Below are 20338 nucleotides of genomic sequence, written 5' to 3'. Positions count from 1 at the left end.
TATACCCGGTTATACGACCACTCTTGTATGCACGTACAGCCAAAGTACACTGAATTCGGATAATATCGCCCATCGAGGATGCGAAATTTCTACTCCGAGATCACTCCCCTCTTATTTCCATGTGCGTCACATTTCAAAATTCAAGGTGCATGCATTTTTAGAAAATTTACTATCGACGCTTGGAACGCGGCTGTTGTCATATCGGGGTACACAAAAAAAAAAATCGATAAATCCAATCTGTGAGGATGTATATGTTTAATATATTCTCCATCGAGCGTTTTTTGGTGGTAATTAAAGTACATAGCGAATGCATTGAGTTCAGTTATCAACAGTGCTTTTTTTATTCAAGCTGAAAAATTTTTTATTAATGTATTTTCAGGAGAAGGATCTTGTATTGGTTCGTTACGAATAATTATTTTAATGAGGTTAATTAGTATTTTTTCAGCTATTTTGATCTTTCCATTATAAAAAATCAATTTGCTAATTGATTGCAATTCCTGTCGCACTGTCGACTAAATTTTCAAGTTCTAATTTCAATTAATTTTCAATTAACAATGGAAAAATCAGGTGTTCAAAAATAAAAGTAAGAGAAATGTCTTTCGTTTGTAATGATTTTTGAGGTTTCAAAAGATCAAATCCAATTTAATTATCAATGGATTGAATTTCGCGAAATAATTTCCTGAATCTGAATTTTGAATTATATGGCAAATTATTGTCGTAATTATGTCAATTGCACGGGAATTTTTTTATGATGGATACGCCACGTGTGAGGTACTTCTTTTATGTAGGAAATATATCTTGAATATTGCAACTTTCACGGGGAGATATGAGCGACGGATATAGAGCACATAAAATGTGAAAAAATAGCAATTCACTTCTTATTGACAATTCAATTCAAAATCACGAGAATTGTTATCAGATTCGTTGCAAAATTTCGCTTTCCCTCTAATTTGAAGACATTTTCACCGAGAACAAAGGAGAGTATGTTTCATTTTCTCGATATCGACTTTGAAATGAAGCAGACATTTTCAAATTCACGTGTTTCCGTAACAGCTATTGTCATTTCACCGATAATTTGTTGACACACAGAAACGAGTTCTGTATCGATCGTAAATGGCCCTTTCGTACTGCACTCGACTTGTGAAAGGAAAAGCAAACCAAAATTTCCAATTCAATCTTCAATTCCCATTCACCTCCAGTAAACACTCGCTGTTCCCGGATTTCTCCGAAAGAATCGGAGAGAAAATTTCAGGGATCCACCTCTGATCTGCAATCATAAGCCGTCAGAGCAGGTGATAACGGTTTTATTCGTCAGATAAAGAAAACGTTGTCAGTGTTACCGAGAAAAAAAAATTCAAGGATCAATTTACTTGAGATAACTATTCATTCCTCCAAATTATTTCTTTCCAAAAAATTTCGACTAAGTCCTCCAGATAATTATCACCAGAATCCCCTAGATTTTATTGCGTTCATTTGGTTTAACGGGGATATTAATTACGACCACAAAACTGTATGAACAATTCCAATTTTAGGATAAAATGAAAGGTCACACCTTATGACATGTTGGTGATTAGATCTCGGAGGGGAATGACAATTACATAAAAATGAAACACCCTCTTTCCCGCAGTATATAACAAATATACAGTACATCAATTCCAATGGCGAAATAAGCACGAATCATCAATTCTAGGAATACAACAAAACCATGTCAGCCATTTTGGCCTTTCATTTACCAAATTGCGACAATAAAATCTGATTTTGAGAGTATAAAGATAAAATTTTCCACTTGCAAATAAAGTAATAATAATGACAATAATAATAATAATAACACAATAATAATAAATAAATCGAGTAAATGAATCCTCGACCGGAGTAATTTTTTTCCCCGTTGTAATTAGATCATGTCGACGAAATAGAAGTTTGTCCATTAATTTGAGCCTGACCAATAGAACGATCCCCGAGGCTGAAGATTTGCTGAAAGTTGCTGTAACTATTCCCCACTAAATACGATTTTTTACAGCGATACTTGGAGAGCAGTGAGACGCGACCCGATTACCGGAAAAAGTTAAAGGTCTACAGAGAGATGCCGGCCCTGGGGGAGCATTGGAGATACGGTGGCAGCCAAGCGACCGTGCCAACATACCTGTGGGATCCATACCTATGTTGTATAAATGTAGGGGAAATGCCGGCAGCGAGGGTTGAAGATACTGGGCGGGGTGGCGAAGGGTGCCGAATGTGCCAAGGGTGTGGTTGTAAAGGGTATAAGGGTGCGATGTGCTGGATCACTCGGATATGGTGGAAGAGGAGATGTACGTGACTCTAATCCGTAAATAAGAGTCATGAGAGAAAAATCCAGGCGATAGGCTCACGTTATAAAGAATCGTCTTTCTTTATATAGAGGGGACGTAAAAAACCTCCGGGTTTATTAAATTTACACCTATTTTTACGGCTTCACTTTTTTTCTCCCTCTCCCTCTCCCTCTCTCTGTCTCTCTCTCTCTCTCTTTTTATTCTTCTGGTGAAGAGGCCCCTTAGTCAATTGTTGGAGCGGTTATTCAGGTTCAAGTGCGGTTTGCCCGGATTTACCGAGCCCCACCCATCGACGGGGTGTGGGGGAGGGATTTGCTTTTAATTATAGATCTGACAAGGAGCAAATCAACGGATATCACTCAACGTCAAAAGCACGAGTGATTCTATTATTCCATTATAGGCAGTTTTGGTTTACGAGGAACAGTGAAACATTGCTGCAGAGATATTGACTTTATTTTATGTACACATTGTGGATTAGTTGATATATTTTTTAACTGTTATACATTTAAATGATTAACGATTTATATGATTTATCGGTAACGCGTCGTAGTTTCTTTGGTTTAGTTTCTGATTGAATACAAAAATACAATTCATTTCCGAAGACTGATGCAGGTCACGGATTCACTATGAAATTCACGGTAGAATTATTATTTTCCTATGTAAAAAATTAATACCCTTTCTCCGTCAATATTGAATATTCAATTGATTCAAAGGGGGAGAAGGTGAAGAGAATAAAACAATCGTACACTCACTTATCGATAATAACATTAATTAAGATGCGCCAGTGCTTCGACTGTTCTCAACAATTCTCCGTCTTTCGCTGAGTAATTGGAGAAACTTGACTCGCGGACTCGCTGGATATTTAAATTTGTCTTTCGATCGTGAAACCTTATCGATAGACTCCATAAATGCAGCGAGCGCCTCGTCAGAGCTTGAACTTTCATCAGACGAATCGTACTTTGAGATTGTACATCTCGGTGATGGCAGGGATTTCTTTACCCTAGCAATCAGCGCCTCCTCATCAATTTCGCCAATTAATTTTGGATAAATATTTGAATTATCTAGTTCGCAATCACTCAATCTGGCGGATGACAACGAGTGACTACGCTTCTTTGGTTTATGATTAACTCTACTGGTATCAATGATCCTTCGATATCTACTCAGTGTTTTCAGATCAAAATTAGCACTCTCATTGTCTTCATCCGTGTCATCAACACATCTGTGAAAGTACCTATCAACACTGTAACTGTTGTTGTATTTAACACTGAGATCGTCCATTGAATTCATAGATTTTCCAGAGTCCTGACTGAATTCAGCTAAATCGTGTTTAGCTTCAGCAGACTCTCTTTTACTGCGGTACTCTCTCTGAAGGGCATCGTCCTGACACTTGACTCTGCTGAGACATTGCTCAAGCCTCTCCATACTCCTCAGACATTTTTCGTAAGGACTGCACGCACTTACTTCAAGTTTCTCATCCCTCGTCGTTGAATTTCTATCGAGCTGGTGCTTTTCATCCACCTCATCGCCGGGGCTAATGTACTTGTTGATTGAATTTATGTTTCGCATGAAGACAAGGGCCTCGTCGAGGCACTCCTCAATGATATTTGTCGATTTTTTTGATTTGTCAGTGTCCGCTTTATTTCGAGCACTCAATTTCGCTGGGCAATTGGATTGGAGGGACTGTTTCCAGGTGATTTTATTCTCTGTCGACTCGGGACTATTCAATTTCATGATCGAGCCCGATGATTCAGCAAACCTATAATTACGTAATGGTGATGTCACTGGTTCAATGATGATATTGGCATCCCCGAAGGACACCCGTTTTTTATCACCTGATGATTTATGCGACAATAGTCTTTCATTATCGCGAGTATCGTGTTGTGTATTTAATAATAATGGTACGATTGGTACACCCAGTATCATTGATTTAAATTGCTGAACTGGTGGTGGTAAATCGTTGGATAAAACACTGACTTTTGTTCTCGGCAGTTGAATATCCGTATCATCGAAATCAGCAATATCCTCCGGGTATAGCAGTGAATCAGTACCATCCTTTTTTGTATGTGCAACAACGTCCGGAGGACATGGATTATCATTCACGTTATCCTCTGTCTCATTCTTTACGATAGAATTGGTTTTTATATGACCAGTGGCACGTCTCACTCTCTCGTCCTTTGGGTCCAGGCTGTCATCCGAAAAGTTAGTTTCTTGCTCGTAAACTCCCTTACGATCTATCATCCCGATGAAGGAGGACGACCTCAGACCCTCATTTGTGACGCCTGCGCTGGGGCACATCAGCGTTGGCAATTTATCTGTGACCTTTGTCTCCACTGGCTTAGTTACGGCCCTTTGTTCATTCCCAGTCTTAAACATATTCGCATTATAAGTATCACAATGTGAATTATTGCGTGATGATAGTGAATTAATGCAGCCATCACGCTTGTTAAAATAATTGGACGCTAATGTGTATTTGTCTGAGGGAATACTCGAGTAATTGTACTGTCGCGAAATACCCAGGGGGCTTTGACTACGCCATCTTGACGTACTTGGCCACGTACAACTGGTTTTGTTGAACCACTCGCTAGTGAGGGATTTTCTTCGTCTACCCACTGGACTCAGTAGTCCGGAGTCATAAAATTTTTCATTATCTCTGTTTGCCACTGCGAAGGATGTACCTATGGAATTGGTGAAGAGAATGGAATTGTTTGGCTGGTAACAATTGGATGAAATGCCAGGGTGTAGGTCAATCGATGTTGAGCCATTTTCCACAGTACACCGAGGATCATGAAATATATTTTCTATTCTGAAAGTACGTCCATCAGTTTGACTCCCACTCGGCCTAGTCATTGTTGTCGTCGATGAATCCCGCATTCTCGGACGAATAAAATTTTCATCAGTCAGTGTGCCAATCTCAAGACCAAGATTTTTATCAGTCTGGCACGCTGTGTCACGTTTTGTATCGCTTTGACGTGAATCTTTACCTTCGAACACTTGTACCTTTGACTCGAGAACAGTTGGCGATTGTATCGTGATGTTTATCATGTCAGGGAGGTTTATAGAGATTACACTCTTGTCACAATCGTCTACCTTATGTTTATGGGGTGAGTGGAGCTGGGGAGGACAGCAGGGCTTTACCACTGGATGGTGGGAATGATGATTGTGACGATCGTGATGATCATGCTCGTGGGCATCAATTGGTTTATGATCGTGACTGTGATCGTGACTGTGATCGTGACTGTGATCATGATGGTTATGGTCATGATATAGACCGTCATCTTCATGACTGTGTTCATGACTGTGTTCATGGTCTCCGTGATCATGTCCATGATCATGTCCATGTCCATGATCATGATCATCATGAATTTTTGGTGGACAACAGGGCTTGGTCTCTTTTTGGCAAGGATGCGGTGGCTTTGAATGTCGCTTATCATCGCAACAAGTTCTCTTATCTTCTTCGGACGTTTGTACACCAGTGCATGGAGGTTCAGTTGGCAAATTCGTATTCATTGAACTCTCGGTCATCTCAATCGCACTATCGAAATGAGCATCATCGTAAAGAATTCCAGAATCGTGCTGGCACAACTCCATCGAGTCCCAATGATTACTGCAGTGTTCCGTAATGTTAGCTGAATCCTTGAAGTAAACAGGTGGTACATCTGGCGCATCTGTCGTCGATGTAGACATTTCTTTGACACGGCGAACAACTTTATCGGTGGGCTCGAGCAAGTCGTAATTCTCATGGCGATCAGTGAGCACAGATGCATCTTTACGAAGTACTTTTGGTTCTCTTACATTAATTCCTTTGTCCTTAAGTCGAAGGGTTGATGCTGAATCAGTTTGCGTGTCCACACAGATACGTCGTCTTTTGGCCAACATTTTTCGTGATATTTCCTGAAGACGCATTCTCGTTGCACTAGCTAGTTTAACCTCCGAGGACTCGGGGGAACGTATGTCCGAGGCCGGTGTAGACGCCGTGTTGCTGTCTTCACTGGTCTTCCTGCTCGAGTAGAGCCTCTCCGTAACCGCAGCAACTATGTCAGCTCTTCTCGCGCGCTGGATTATCGTTTGTGGCTTTGATGACAATTGTTCAGATTCAGCAAAACTACCTTTGCTCTCCTTTGTGCTACTTACTTCCTCCTTAGAACTACTAGAACTGCTATCCTTACTCGTTCTCCTCTTGAGAATATCAATACTTGGCTTTCTGATTGAATTAGCTCGGTGTTTATTAGCAGGATTTCTCCATTGTGGCTTGTCCGATTTGTCCTCAATTTCTTTGATGTTATTGAGCTTTTTCGATCTGTCCGGATTGAGGCGTTTTTCAACATTCGTTTGGGATGTTTGGGACTTTTGAAGTATCGCAGGTAATTGCGATCTCTTTGCCAAAGTCTCCGTAGATCCGTATCTCCTGGAATCGGCTAACGCCGATGTAATTCCATGGAGATTAGAATCCGTCGATTGTTGTTTACGGAGTCTTGGCTTCTGACTAGTTGTAGAATTCACACTATTCTCGATAATGTGAAAACTTGGTCCATGATCGAGTTGATTCGTATTGATTTTATGGCTCACTGTTTCAATCGCTTGGGTGTCCAAATTTTTACTCGCCTTGGGCACAACACTGCTGCCGAATTCATTTTCAATTGAATCTTCCGGCGCACCGTCACTGCAAATCTCCTCGATTTGATGGGAATTGGATTGTACAGTGTCGTCTGGCTTGATGAGTACAGCCACCAATGTTGGTATATCAACAAAAACCGGTTCGTTTACTTCCTCTTCAATCAATTGTGATATTCTAGCGCAATTGTAATTTGTCAGGGGTAAATCACGTGGAGTATCGTTGATATTCCCGATTATTTCGAGTGATCCAAAACGTTTTGGTGGAGTAGTCGTATCTGATTTGGGGGTGATGCAATCGCTCGTGCTATGTCGCCTCGTCAGACTGACGTTGGGTGATACTGAATCGGGCGTTGGTGAATTCGACGTCGACGTTGATACGCATCTGGTCTCGAAGTCCTGACGACCCTGGTTATGTTGACAGGGGCATGGCAGCTGCTTCAATTCCGTATGTGGCTCGATGTTCTAGAAACAAATTGGATCGATTGGAGTGGATTCATTGGTAAGGAGTACATCAACTTCTCTATCTACCCTTTATCTCTCAGACTAGATTTAGAAAATTCTATGAGACAATTCACTAGTTGGAAGAGTAGAGGAACATTTTCCTATCTTCAAATACATTCCAACAGATGAAACCATTGAAATCTGTCATTGATCCGTGTAATTAGGACATTCACTCACTAATTGTAGTCAACAGTTTACAGGTCACACAGAGAGAAAAAAAAACATTCAAGATTTTTTCAATCTCGATTTCAGAATTCAGAAGTTATAATTTGCTTTCCGTAAGAATGGACTGTCAATCTATCTCACGAAAAAAATCATAAGATTAAACAGAGAAAATATATCTTAAAGTCAAAAATAATAGTCAACTTAAAAAAGTGAAAAAACTGAGATTACGAAAAGCACAAATAAAATCCATCATCACACGGAAGGAAAAATATAGTAGAATCCAGTTATAGTCGCACCTCTCCTCAATGTCTTTTTTCGCGTATTCTTCGGTTCGCCTACTCTTCCAACCCCGGGTTCCAAGACGTAAATAATCAATTGTTTCGTCTACAAATTTTCCGGAGGAAATAATAAAATTTACTCGTCTCTTATTTTTTACCATGATTTTTGATAATAAAAAATCGAATAATTCTTCAGGCGACAATGACGTGACTAGTCACGTACTTCTTTCTGTATTTTTCTCTCCTTGTATGAATTGATTAATTACAGGATTTTGAAATCTCTGCGGAGTGAATGCCTCGAGAGAATCTAAAAATGGGCCTTTACCTTATCCGAAAGTAGTGATTTCAATCTCGCAACCTCTGCCCGTAGCTCTCGTATTATCTTAGCAACTGGATCTTCATTTATCACTGGCCTGTTAATAACACTCTGTGCCCTCTGGGCAAACCGCAGTGTGTGAGACGTCTCGTTGAAGCTTCCACTCGCTGGCGATATCGCTGAAATTGATTCGCAGATTTGATTTTAACTCGTGTATGTCTGTGATATCGCTCTACTCTCGATTTATATGCCTTCAAGCTACTCGTCAAATTTCATTTCAGTTAAACTGATACTCGAATCTAGGTTTACAGAATCGATATGGTTTACCAAATGGTTTTTTCATTGAAAAAGTTAATTAATATTTTCTTTTGACGTGTCATTCAGCATTCGTTCCCGTTAGTCATTCGTATTTACTTTTATTATGATTAAAATTGGAATCAATTGGGAAAAACATGTGCCAATGTTTGTCACGTTGACTTTAATTTTCACTGAATACAAAACACCAATTCGATGTGTTCCATTAACAACAACGTGATGCAATTTACATTATTACAATAGGAATTTTAATTAACAGTGTGTTATTAGTCAATGACTTTGACAATATTGAAAATTTATCGCCCTGCAATTTTCAACGAGTTACGTGATGTTAATTGGTACTTTAATGAATTTAGACTTCCGGCTGGGTCTTCAATGCTCAACAAATAGCCTCGCGATAGCTCAGTTATAATACAATGGGTGTGTAAATATTCAAGTGGATTGTCGTTCACTGATACGAATGAACTATTCACGAATCAATTACATATTAATTGACTTTGGAAATTCATCGTGCATATTCCACTGGGTGTAGTAATGGAAAATACCGGTATATGGAGTTATGTATCATCGACTGTGTATTACCCGTTAATTTTCCGTGTTTCAATTTTCAATTGTACTTGAGGGCATTACACGCAAGTTTGAAATACTGAATACCAGAAATTGTTAGCTACTCTAATTCTACAGATACAGAGGGAATGAGTAAATTTATTCTGTGGTTCAGAAGGGGGGGGAATTAAATTACGTGGTGAATGGAGAAATTCTACGTGATTTTTTTTTTCTTGCTTTTGACGGTCTACTATTTACCGAAATGGTCTGTGTTGGTTAATGATTATTAGTCCTGTGATTTGGCGCCTGTAAAAGTGTTTAAAAATGACAGGTTTTGATTCATGAGTGATATAATTCGGGGAATGCGGGGTAATATGGACATGCTTTTATTTAATTGAGCAATTGACGTCATCGAATGTCTCACGGATCACGATGGCTACCTAAAAGCCAAAGCCCCTGGTTCAAAATCATTTAATTATAAGATTTTTTTAATTGAGAATTTACCATGGAACCGTTTTTAACGGGTGTCCATATTATCCCAGCTTTTCCAAGGTTTTGGAACGGATTAAAACGCAATAATTCAAAGTATTGAAAAGTATCCTCATTGACATTTGTGTTTATGAAAATTTGGATTGATCCACCAGTTTCATTAATATTTTTCATAAAATAGTATTTTCCCAGCAGCAGAATTTATTGGAATTAACCCTGGCATTGAAATGTCTCTCAAAAAAAGAGCCGTCATATTTTCCGTAAAAATGCCCGAGTCAATGAAGCCGTCAACTTGGAATTATTCCGTTTTTCTTACAAAATAAAAGAATCAAAGCCAAGTCGATTAAAGAAGTTAGAATGTTTTGAGGGGGTGGAGTTAAATTGAAAAGTTAAGAGTAAGAAAAGTAATTCTAGTGAAGTTATTTAATGCCCTCTCCAAATGAGGTAAAAAAACAAGTTGAATAAATTCATTCAATTTGAAGAAGATTATCTCAGCCTGTGTAGCACATAAAAAGTTCCTTTTTTTAAAGTTCAATGGAGTTCTGGAGGGGTTTTTTTGATAGTTGGCGAGGTATGTCGCAATTAAAATGCTCTTACTTGCCAGCATAATGGTGGTTGCATTGCCACCGAGTGAGTCTTTCAGGAGCCACGTTAGTGCTGAGTCTCTGTAAGGTATAAATCTTCTTCCGGGATTATTTCCACTATTACCTCTTTCCGCAAGTGCAGAAATCACATTACCCAGTGCAACGAGGCTCTTATTTATGTTAGCACCTTCCTGGAAAATCAATGTTACAAGGGCGTCAGGTGAGGGGTAATCACTCGGAAAAATTGCACAATCCATTTTCGAGGAAGTTATGAACATTCTGCTGCATTTCATTCATAACATTCTCCAACATTTTTATTTTATCTCTCAATCACTCGTTTGGAATTTTCTTTGAAATCATTTTTGACTGTCAAATAAAATTCATATTTCAACTAAAGTGTTATGAATAATTCGTAAAAATAATAATCGATTTAAAAAATCGTGAAATTATTCACAGTTATAAATTTAGCGCCATTTTTTCACTGAAAAATCTTTAGATATTTCAATGACAGTTCGAATTTCATCTCTTCATGACAATTGGACATTAAATTCCATTGAATTTCCAATCATGGAGAATTAAGGAAAATAATTACCTGAATTTCTATTATTTGTTTTTTTTACTAAAAAATCCCGTTATCTCATCCAGAAAAAAATTACTACTTCATCAAATAATAACCAGAATCTCCTGATTTTTCTTTTCCTTCGACCGCCAAGTTTTTCCATAATTTTAACGAAATAATTGATTTAAAAATAAAAAAATGAAACAATTTTCAGAAGACCGCAATTTTTTCGTTCATGGAATTTTATTAATGAAGTTCAATTGAATATGAATGAGTTGTAATTCAATGAAATATTCCATAATTTCTTGCGGCACGTAATGTTTCATGAATTCTTGAGTCAACGCAGTGAACTCACTTTCAAACGATTAATTCCAGCACAAGCAGCGGCATTTTCACTGCCCGCCAGGTCGACCAAATGTAGCTTGCAGCCATGAATGGAGTGAGGTCGTCTCAGGTTTCTAGATGTTGATGATTTAGACGGTTCTACGGATGCATTGGCTGTTGGACTGGTGAATGGCTCAAGGGTAAGTGTTAGGAGAGCGTGACTCCTGCTGCTGGTGGGATTCTGCAGGGTTGAAGCTGTCTTGCGGGCTTTCGTACCCTCTTCCACGCGAAACATCAACGAACTCAAGGTTTCAACTTGATGCTGGGTTAATCCTGGAAAATCCATTTTCACGTTTTTACAGGGACAATAGAAAAAGAACGACAACTTTCGAGACTAACGGCTTCATGTTTTCCTCGATTCCTTTCAACTTCATGAAAATTTCAAATCCGATTTATATTGCCGGCTCAACTTTTTCATCGCCAATTTTCTCAGGTTTCTCATTTTTCAATCCTTCAAACTATTTTCCACCAACAATCAGTTTCAATGTCAAAAGTATTTAATATAATTGTTCTTTCACATTTTTCATATTCTCTGATCGATAATTATTGCTACAAGTGCAACTTTTATAATGAAAATAAATTGACTGATAAATAAATAGAGAATAAAGTTCAGATGATTTCTCATAAACATATTGAGGATTTTTATAAAAAAAATATCATCGATGTATAATTAATTATCAATCAACTCAGATAAATGAATAAAGTACAGCGCAATTCCGCACACAAGAAAATCCTACCGCTGAAAGCCTTTCTATTTGATGAAATTGGAAGCAATCCCAGGTTTTTCAAATTACACCGGTGAAATCCCGGTATTCACTCCAAAATTTCCCCGATTTTCCTCTGAATTTTCATGAAACTGTGTGACAGACACCGCAAAAAGAAAAAAATAATCTCGAGAAAAAATCGTCAATTCCCTATCGATAAAAAAAAAGTGGAAGATCTCGAGGTAAAAAGGTTTGATTTTGTTCCATCGTTTTATTTATGAAACGTTTATACATACCCTGTACATAAGGACCCAATCGAGGATGCTCGCGTACTCTGAGGCCGTTTGAGCTTGTCGACGGCTTGAGAAGATCCCTCACTCTCTCGTTATACACTTCAAGATAGCTACAAGTAAAAGAAGAAGCTAAAAACTGATCAACTTTTTACCCCCCAAGCCACTTTTACCTTTGCCAATACTTTTATATAGCTCTATGCGGAAAAATAAGTGAACTGGTGGGGGGATATGAGGATGGGGTTGAGGACACGACGGGTGAGTTACAAGTGCAGGCACTTGGAGCTACGCTCGATATTATCGTCATGAGCAAAACCGACGGAGTTACTCCGACGTTAATGGCTCAATTTTCACTCGACGAGAACGACTCTGCGAAGGCCCTATAGTCCAGACAAATCGGATCAACCCTTTGGCAATGGACATACGCCAGCACGTGTAAAACTTCAACTAGTCAGAGTGACAATCACTGTCAATCTAATTCAGATTCTACTATTTTCATAAATGGCGGGAACACTCCGTAAAACTACGGTCATTCTAATATCGAAGTTTTTTTATAAGCAATTTTTTTATTCATTTGGAGTCACTCAAGTCATCAATCGAGTCGAATTCATTCGAGATCAATTTAACGAATCGAACTGAATGGAAATTCTACATTTTGGAAAATACAGTTTGCATAATTTTTTTGCAGTTTGCATAATTCATTTCGAATTTATGAAATTATTTCCCTCAATTTTAATCGTGAATATCTCAATCATCGAATAAAATTGGGAAAATTAATTATTAAATGAAATATATGAGTGAATGTTTTATGAAGTAAGTATTAAAACACAACTGAAAGAATTTTATTTGAAGAATTATGTAAATGTTTAAAAATTACTCAAGTCTGTGGAGAATATTTTCATGAAAAATGAAAGGATAAACCCAAAATTTGACGGGAGTTGTCCCTACATTTTTTGCAATTCACTCTGAAAATTTAAACGTATGAGAGTATTGATGGAAGGAGTCTAGGATTTTTCTAACATGCGGAATAAAAAATTTATTCGCCAGGCGAGAGGAGTTGGGCATTTTCACCGGGTGGTATTCAGGAGTTACGACGGAGTTATCCATCGTAAATTTTTCAATCAGCTGAAATTCTGAGGGATGGTACAGTAAATCACTCCCTCATGCGGGGTAATTTCGCTGTGTAATGTGGCATTGTAATTTGCCTGCAGTGAGGCTGTCATTCATTATTTGCGGGGTACGTGAACCACGGGGAAAAATTATTCACGAATTTTTTGCGCAACCTTTTCATACGTGAGAACGAATTTCTTAACATTTTGGATGAATAACTCGGGAAGGGCATTGTTTAAACATCCGGAGTGCTGAATAAACATTAAATTACGTAATTCATGCGGAAACCATTGAAATTCTGTTAACAATCGAGAGAAATTCCTGATTTTTGCGCATAAGCCACACAATTAATAGCAAATTTCTATGAATTTTTCATAACAAATAAAAAAAAACAATATTAATAATAATAAATTATTTTAAAAATTGCAGAAATTTTCATCCTGTAAGAATTACAATATTTCTAGTAAAAATCTCCAAATAATTATCATTTAAAAACAAAGAATAATTTGTATTAATCCCTAGTTGAATTGAAGTTTTTTAATTAAACATGAATTGATAAAAAATGTAGATGCACCCCTGGATAATAAAAAATGATAGTGAAAACAATAAACAGAGAGAGCATTCCCCTTTCTGAGGCCGTCAACTATGTCAATGGATTTCGGGGTTAACGACGTAGTGAACAGGTTCACGTATGAAAGAAAAAAGAAAAAAAAACGATAAATAGTATCGTATCGTATAAATCCCGCCAACAACCTGTACCATGCACTCCTGTAAACATTTAGATGTTAAAATACCGTGTTTCGAGTTTGTAGAATGATCGAACCGCCAATATAACGCATTCGACTGGTGCTTGCCCCTCATTTTTTTTTTTTCTTTTCAAGCCCTCCCATTCTGTTTTCTTCTCTCCCCATTGCCGATTGCTCCTTGGCGTTGAATCGATTCTTATTCCGTGGGTCTGCTCGTAATATCAGTCAGACACGAACCGGGTGTGTTATACGGTCGGTGTGTAGCCGTCAGGTTTTCTCCTTTTCCCTCCACCCACTCCAACCCTTCCTGGGCATGTTTTTTTTTTTATCCTCCGGGTCAAAGAGGTGCCTGCTTTATTCCCGACATTCGCCTCCGGGACTCAGGTTCGTTGGATGCAGGCGAGCATGTACGTGGCTCCACACCAAAAAGTTGAGAGCGTTTCGATGATGAACGACCACCACTGGACTACACACCTATCCCAACCTTCACGGCTATTTTTATCAGAATTTTTTATTATGACGAGTGCACTTGCTCCAACAACTTTCCTCCGTAAAATGAGGGTTAAATAATTAATTCCCGACCCTCCATTGAATTTTCTAAAGAAAGCATTCTCATGTCTTATTAATTGCCGGGTTATCCCTGGAACTGCTGAGTTGAGGTGGAAATCATGAAGGACTTTTTTTTAGCTCCTTAAATTCGGGAGAGAAAACGTCTTTTCTCTGTTTTTCATCAAACCAATGGTTTTCGAGATAAATCGATAATTGTAATGACAGAAATCTTTTTTCTGCACTTTTTTTTGGAAAAATAAGTTTTTTACGGAAATTCTGGTTGAATAATGAATTTTGGGGTTTTTGGGGGAGGGGAGGGTGTTGTGGATATTATCTATTGGATTGGATTCGTGTCGATGCTGCATGCACGAAGATTGCATTACGAGTACGAGGATCGAGTGAAATTGCACGAGAAAAATTTGTAGTTAAATTTATCCTGACGTTTAGTTATCGGGTATCATACCAGATCTGGAGAAATTTTTTCCTAACGTTACCGCATGAATTACCATTTTTTCGGAAGAATTACAATATTCTTTTTAAATTAAAACAATATCAACATTCAAGAAAATTGATATCAGGAAAAAATAATAAAATAATAAACACTCAAATAAAACAAATAAAATAAATCGATCCGTTAATTCTTTACTTTCATTCAATTAATTAAAAAAAAAAACATAGAAATCACTAATTATTTATATTCTGATGCTCAATTCTTATCCATTCCGCGAAAACTCTGGAAAAATCTAAACAAAATTTCCCAATTATTTCACACTTCAAAATCCAGATAATTGCGCGCACAATATTTATCTATAATTAATCAATCAATCAATTTTTCCTTCGCGTAGATGAACACTCTGGTTTACCCCACGGTATTATATTATTTGTCTATTATTTTATCGCTCAATCAATGACACTGCACATACTATATTATCGATCAATTAATTTATAAACTTTCTCACCGTAAACAATCGGGTTTACCCCAGAGCATTGTCACTGAATCGGAAAAAAATTCTCACAACCTTTTTCATACGCTAGAGTACTTGTCCTACTTGTTCATTTCCTCTCATATTTTTGTTGTTTTTAATTTTTATTAAGCTGTTCACGGGAGAATTACCCGATTACGAAATAATAATAACCTAGAGTTGCTGGTGGTTCTTTATTGAACCGATAATGGAAAAAAAAAATGCAAACGATAAAAAAGTATGAGAAAAAAAAAGGGCCCGGGGTGGAAAGGGGGAGGGGGGGGACAAGGGGGACAAGGGGGACAAGGGAGCGAAAGGAGATAGGGAAATGCGAATTAATGCAAAATGCTCGGGTTCTCTGTGGACGATTGCGTAGGTGTACACTTTAATTATTATTATCGGTGTGAACCATCGTATGGGATTCTCTGAAAATTCCAGAGGCGAGTTAATAGCACGAACGGGTAAATAGTCCGTTTTGTAACACTTACTCGGTGCACAGTTTTCTTTACTTTTCGGAGAGTTTTGCCAATGTTTTTCGCGAACCTTTACGCTCTCTGATAAGGAGTGAATGAAAAAAGAATCCAGACAGACAAAAAGTTTTCACGGGCGTTCAAGTTTAAAGTAGCTTTGTGCATGAACGATACGGGCACTTTATAGAGAATATAACGAATTAAGAGGAATATAAATTTGGAAAATTTGTTTGGAGTTGTGAAAATATTTGAATTTAGTCCCAAAGGGAATTCATTATTGACTAATTATTCTGGGAAAATTCCGAATTTTACCCCCATCATTTTATCCTGGAGAATATACTGTTTTATTTTTTTACGTTATTTATTTTTCGTTTTAGAGAGATTTCGAATGTTTGTGGAATTTTGAGATATTTGGGAGAGATATGAACGTTTTGACGGGGAAATTTGAATGGGAGAAATGACAGCTGCAGAAATAAAATACATTCGTTATTCTATTCTAAATAAAACATGACAGCAATTCCTGTGAGAGTGACATTAAATCAGATTTAGAATGAATCTTAATTAAATTTTCATAATTTCATAATTTATTCAGAATTCCCCTGAGATGATTGAATTTCGAATTATTCTAATGCTCAAAAAAACGACAGATTCTAAAAATGTTGAAATGAGGAGTCGTTGTATCTGGAAAAACTGAATTCTCGGGTGCAATTGGCCAATTTAATTGATACCCCTCCACTCACAGAATAATAATGATTCTGGCACAGGTGTTTCCTAAATGATATAAAATTTTAATGACCCACGAAATATTCGCGATTTTTATCATATTTTTATCACGTACTCAATCCAATTAAGAGAGTAATCTGCATTACAATGGTTATTCATAAAAAAATTGAGATTCCATCGTAGTGCAGTGGCCCCATAACCCCAAAGTATAAATTTCATGATTAAAATACCTCTCATTGTTTCTTGGCACAACTGTGAATACAACGTATCGTACACCGATTGTATCTGACTGTGGATGGTAACGATATTCGTGATACGAAACTCATGAAACTCAACGATAAAACGCGATAGCATTGCGTTTCACGCACCCACCGTGAATAATCCCCCTGTATGGAATAATCCCACTGCTAACGTAAACCCATGCCTCTGTTAAATATTGTCAATGTAACATGAAACGAGTTTATCCCTTTTTTGCATAATTTTTACAAATAACCATAAAAAATTCCAATCATTTCCCCCAAAACCCAGAGTTCGGCAAATCGCTAATAAAATTATCATTTTTTAAAAGAACTCTGATATTTATTTATTTAACAATTCACTACATCGTTACACATGCTCATAGGGAATTAGCGCTTTTGGGTTGACGATTTATCATAATATAATTGGATTCAAGAGGTGTCTTATAAAATTAAACAAATTCTTGGTAGACAAAGTACCAAGAAATAAAATTTAAACATATTTCGAGAAAACGCGCGTGCCCCGCCAATTAATTATTAACAAATAAAGCACGATTATCGTTGGAGTAGTGTGACATATTTGCATAATAACTGAAATAATAATTAAAATGGGGTAATATTTAAAATAGAAAAAAAACGAGGTAAGGGGTAAAACGGGGTGCATTTGTTAGAGTCACCCCTCCTTGGGGGGATTTTTGAAGGGGCGGAAGGGGGTGAAATTTCATCGCAGCTCTAATCATCAAAATTTGTCAAACCCCACCTAAAATATTTCCCGCAATTCTCCAGTTAAATTCATCATCCATATTATAATGCCCAAAAAACTATTTATTTTTTCCGTTGAAATTAAACTTCAGGAGAAAGAATGCCGTAACTGGAGAATGTGGGAAATTAAATATGTAAAACTGCTGCCTACTGGCGATTTCCCCTCTCCCCCGAGATAACCAAAAGTTTAAACATCAATAAACCCCCCGCCCCTGAATTTTTTTCGATATTTTTTAACCCAATTCTCCCCATTCTTTCATCCCTTTTGCCGGTGTTTACCCTCACAAAAGGCAAACGAAAAGCCAACCTACGTTTGAATATCGTAATTAAAACCTGACGAAGCAAATAACCGACGCCGTTTCCCCAGTTTTCCCCGGGTATTGCAAACTACAGGATGCATACAACTGTTACGAGAGTAAAGAGTAAAACTTCGAGATAAAAAAAAAAAAGTGAGAAAAAAGGGAGCGCTAGAGAAGAGAATGAAGTGCAAATAAACGATGAAATGAATCAGAATGACGAACGAGGCGGTGAAAAATACTTGGATTGTCTGAAATGGAATGGTCCGGGGGGTAGGAAGGTTTGAAGTGTGAAGGGGGTGGCAAGAAAAATAGCGGTGATAGGAAAGGAAAATAAAAATGTTGCGAAAAACGGGAGGAGGCGCGTAGACAAATAAAATTAGCGGCGAGAGGCATTTCCCGCCCGCGGAAATTCACGTGAATGAAAGCAGAATAGAAATGAGGGGTTGAACACCCCCCTGGTGCAGGTGTTTGCGTGGACGATACAGAAGAGGGTGAAAATAAAAAAAAATTATAAAAAAATCTTTTTTTACCCCCTAAAGAGATTGTAATATTCGTTTTTTCTCACGCTTTATTACTGCCTCAACCATAAAACCGGGCCTTGAGAAATAGTCCGAGACAACTCGGGGTGAGGGAATATATTTATTTCATTTTTTCTCCACTTTTTTTTTTCTTTTCGTTCTGCAAGTTGTAAATCGGTGCACCATTTCCGAAACGATTTACGGTAATTCGCAGGTTCTATCCCGTGCCTTCCAATTTCTTTTTCACACCGAAGGACGTTCGATCGTTCTGTTATCCTCCGAGATGTTTTATCGAGGGATATGGGTAACATAAATTTCAGGGTGCTGTTACTATTTGAAATTTTGTTGTTTTTTCTGGAATAATGATGATGAGGTAATGATAGTCGTTGTCGTTGTGCGGCTTTTGACGGGAAATTTATAGGGCGTTTGCCGATTTTTTTTAAATTTTTTTGTCCGCTCCTGCCGCGGGAATAACACATCATGTTCTCTTGGAATGTCTTTAGATAAATATTCAATACTTAAAATAATGAGGTAATTAAATACTAGAAAGTATTTCCTAATATTCACTTTAAAAACTATTTTCTTTTTTTTTTCGTAACATCACATTTAAGCTGTTGAAATATGAAAATTTTCTTTTAAAATGTCCCTAAAACATAAAAAAAAATATAAATACTTAAAATGATAAAATCATACAATATTAGAAAATATTTTCTAATATTACATTAAAAAACAAGTTATATTGTTTTTTTGTGGTGTCACGGGAGGAAATTGCACAAAAATAAATTAATCATGAAATTCACAGTTTTTCGTGGGAATTTTCTTCATGGCCCATCAAATGCTATGAGAATATCTCCCAGTAATAATAGAAGCATTATCTCGTCATCCGATCCGATCATTAAATCGGGAAATCTCGAAACAAAGGACACCTGATGACTGTTGCTGCCAGATCTCTCCAAATCCCATGGAAATCTATCTCAATCTGTTTCTCATCTCCTATTTCTCCCCACAGCATACAACCCAAAATCAAAAACAATAGTCCCTCCAGGTGCCTCTGAAATCCATGAAAAAGCACTAACAAACAAGGAGAAATATTCAATAAATATAACGTAAATTTTCCGTAATTCTGGAACCGAAGAAAAATTTCGGGGAATTGTTACGCATTTTTTCGCGATTGCTCCGTAATTTTTAGGAGAATTTTCTGCGGAAAATCACATCATTCCGTAATTTTTACTTCATATTTTTCTCTGTGGAAAAGGAACGACCGAAATCCCTAATATCCAATTAAATTTGTGAAATGGAATTCGCAGTACGAATTAACATAAACAGCGGTTTATAGCATCAGAAGATGAAGAGCCCAAGGACATGCAAAATGGCTCTCCCCGGAATCGGTTCCAATTCAATTACCGTCAATTTTATGGTTAATGCTGCTGTCTTTATTATCAATAACTATCAACACGAATTCCACTAAATAATCAAAACACATCTCTATTGGAGACAAAAGTGCACGCCAAAAAACGAATTAATTAGAGCCCAATTAGAATTCCGATAAATGACATAGATCAATATAGAAATATAGATAAATATATAACAAATTAAAACCGAATTTCGCACAAGAGTAAATAAATTATTGTTTTTAGCACAATTAAACATTGGTTTTGATTGGAAAAAGAAAATGCGGGTACGAATTTATAATGAGTGAGATTGGCAACATGAATTTGTTGAATCCTCGGGAAGAAATGAGAAAGTGCATATGAAGAGAAATTTTAAAAGAAAGAAAAGGTATTTGCTGATATCTGAAAAGTCAAAATTTTCGGGAACGTATCAGGAGAACATGACAATCCAGGAAGTATTCACTGAAATTGAAAAATTCAAAATTTTCAAGAAAGTATCAGGGGAGCATGAAAATCGG

At 37.2% G+C, this 20338-nt stretch overlaps 1 protein-coding gene across 1 annotated transcript in view; it reads right to left on the bottom strand.

Annotated features, from left to right (window-relative positions):
* Positions 1–2764: 2764 nt before the first annotated feature.
* Positions 2765–20338, bottom strand: part of LOC105265857 (uncharacterized) — a 28378-nt gene continuing 10804 nt past the window's right edge. Inside the window, exons 4-8 of the mRNA XM_011303627.1 lie at positions 12061–12167; positions 11032–11333; positions 10131–10308; positions 8193–8362; positions 2765–7385 (exon numbers count right to left, since the gene is read on the bottom strand). Coding sequence (XP_011301929.1) covers positions 3081–7385; positions 8193–8362; positions 10131–10308; positions 11032–11333; positions 12061–12167 — 5062 coding nt within the window. The 3' untranslated portion in view covers positions 2765–3080. The remainder of the gene's footprint in view (positions 7386–8192; positions 8363–10130; positions 10309–11031; positions 11334–12060; positions 12168–20338) is intronic.

The sequence above is a fragment of the Fopius arisanus genome, unplaced genomic scaffold (assembly GCF_000806365.1).
Source record: "Fopius arisanus strain USDA-PBARC FA_bdor unplaced genomic scaffold, ASM80636v1 scaffold00032, whole genome shotgun sequence".
Classification (NCBI taxonomy): Eukaryota; Metazoa; Arthropoda; class Insecta; order Hymenoptera; family Braconidae; genus Fopius; species Fopius arisanus.
The sequence above is the reverse complement of the archived record's forward strand: the minus strand, read 5'-3'. Positions and strand labels throughout refer to the sequence as shown.